We start from the raw sequence: 2,393 nt of genomic DNA, 5'->3' as shown, positions 1-2,393 counted from the left end.
TCTCTCTCTCTCTCTCTCTCTCTCTCTCTCTCTCTCTCTCTTTTCTCAGTTTCGTTTAAGCAGCCGTAACCTCGCTCTAAAAGCCCGAACCGCCATCCTCACCCCCTCCCCCGTCCACGTTCCTCCTTCACTGACCTTCTCTGTCTCACTCTCGCTTTTTCTCATTTCCACCGCTTGTCGTTCTACAAACCCACGCGTCAAATTTAAAGGCCCCGACGCATATGCCTCCCCTGCCTCTTTCCTCCCTTCGTTCTCACTCTCGGCGATGAGTGCATTCACCGATTTTTCCCGGAAACCGGCTGCACCCGTTCTTATCCCGCGTAATGCCCGCGGAATTATTCTGGAATACAGGTCGCCCCAAAATCGGCGACGATTCGTAGAACATCTCGATGGAGATTTATCGTAATGCGCTCCCTCTATTTTAGAGATATTCGAGCCGGTTCGAATAAAAAGCTCTGTGATGGAATTATTCGACGATATTACCAGTCTGAGCGAAAACGCGACACACGGAAGTGCCAAAAGTACGTTATCAGTACACGTGCACTCGGCGATCAAATTTCTCTACATTATTTTACCCTTCGCAGCTAAAATCTATATATCAGTCACTAGACCTGTAAGACCAATTTAATTTATTTTTTAATTAATAGATAATTTGTTAATTAATTTTAAGGAATGTCATAACTCATAACATAAAAAGAACGAATACTGTAGAATATTTTAATACAATTTCTCTATACTTTAATAAATGAAATTTGCAACATAAACAAGAGAATTGTTCGACATTTTTAACAAAGATAATTGACTGGGTCCAACAGATCCACTATCAATGCTGAACGGTTAAGAAATATATATTTTCGTTTATAGCAGTATGTATATAATTCTACGGATTTGTTTCACGGGAAGAGCAAGAAGAACCATTGAGAAATCATACGTTGAGAAATCTCTCGAGTGAATGTGGAACAGAGTTAATTTGTGCATCGCGAAATTTTTTTGAACCATACGTGTAATTACGCAATGACTTCACGAATCCTCGATCTTCTTTCTAGGGAAAGGCTGATGGTCAGAGATCAGCGGTGTGGTTCAGGGCGCGACTGCAAGATCAGCTGAGCCAGTTGGGCTACTTTCTACAGAGGCATGCCGGAAAGGTGCTCTTCGTGGCCGTCCTCGCACTGGCGATCCTCTGCGTCGCTCTCAAGTCCGCGCAAGTCAACAGCAAGGTCGAGCAGCTGTGGGTGCAAGGTAAGTGATTGTCATGGCATACTTTACATTCTTTTATTTCTTTTGTGGATGCAATATTTTGTTCTTCTCTCGCCTTTATCGACGAACATGATGTAATATATTTACAGTAGAAATACTATACGTTCCGTTGCGAAGATAAAAGTCGTAAGTGCAGGAAAAAGAAATGTATAGATCTAGGAAATATAAAAATCCAAATGAAGAAATATATGAAGAAATAAAGTATGTTTTATCTTTTGTACATTGAAAAAAATTTATTAAATCTTAATATACAAAGTGTCTGATAAGCTTGCTCCGACGGAATTTGTGAATATGTATAGAGCGGACTAAATTTTTTTAGAATTTTTTCAGAATTTTTTTAATACCGTTTTCTCGTATTGATAAAAATGAGAAAGTATGATATTAAAAAGTTGACAAAAAATTCTGAAAAAATTCCTAGAGTTCTATGAGAAAAAAATAAACAATTTTCATCTCTCGCAGTTTTTCTATAAAGTTGATAATATTTGAGTAAAAAATTATTTAAGACCAATTTTTAGCAATTAATATCTTGTTAACTATTGTGAAAATTGCAAAATGATAGAGGACTTTCCGTCTGAGTTTAGTCTGCTCTACATGTCCATGAACTCCGTCAGAACAATTATCAGATAATCTGTATATTTCTTTGAATAGCAAACTAAGTGAACATTGCAGTAAATAAATATTTACTTCATAAAAAATTGTAGTTTAATCAAATTAATCGTATCAGATAAATATATATTTATATTTAGTAAATATTTATTTAAAATTATTTAAACAAATATTTATTAAAAATTAATTTTTTCAGTTGTACATTTTTAAATTTATTGTGTTTTGAGATAAAAATCAATTATAATTTTTTCTAAATTACTAACAAAAAATATTGAAATCCGCTTTATTTATTACCACATTAAATTGAATCGGTTATAAAATTTCTCTAAAACGCGTTGTAAGATGTAACAGCAGAGAGAAATTAATCAGTATATACAATATAACAAAATCGTAAGAGAATCGATTTAATTATTCCCGAACGGAGTCGATCTTTCATATGGTAGAAGTGTGACGTAAATTTTTACACTGCCGGCGAGTGGAAAATGGATAGAGTGAGCAAGAAATACGGATAAATCTCCGCGAGATGGAAA

General features: G+C 35.2%; 1 protein-coding gene across 1 annotated transcript in view; it reads left to right on the top strand.

The window, feature by feature from the left end:
* The window catches only part of LOC108747566 (protein patched-like), a 17,214-nt gene extending 15,330 nt beyond the window's left edge, over positions 1-1,884 (top strand). Inside the window, exons 2-3 of the mRNA XM_018485123.1 lie at positions 1,047-1,239; positions 1,817-1,884. Coding sequence (XP_018340625.1) covers positions 1,047-1,239; positions 1,817-1,884 — 261 coding nt within the window. The remainder of the gene's footprint in view (positions 1-1,046; positions 1,240-1,816) is intronic.
* Positions 1,885-2,393: the final 509 nt, after the last annotated feature.

This window comes from Trachymyrmex septentrionalis, unplaced genomic scaffold (assembly GCF_001594115.1).
Source record: "Trachymyrmex septentrionalis isolate Tsep2-gDNA-1 unplaced genomic scaffold, Tsep1.0 scaffold20, whole genome shotgun sequence".
Classification (NCBI taxonomy): domain Eukaryota; kingdom Metazoa; phylum Arthropoda; class Insecta; order Hymenoptera; family Formicidae; genus Trachymyrmex; species Trachymyrmex septentrionalis.
The sequence above is the reverse complement of the archived record's forward strand: the minus strand, read 5'-3'. Positions and strand labels throughout refer to the sequence as shown.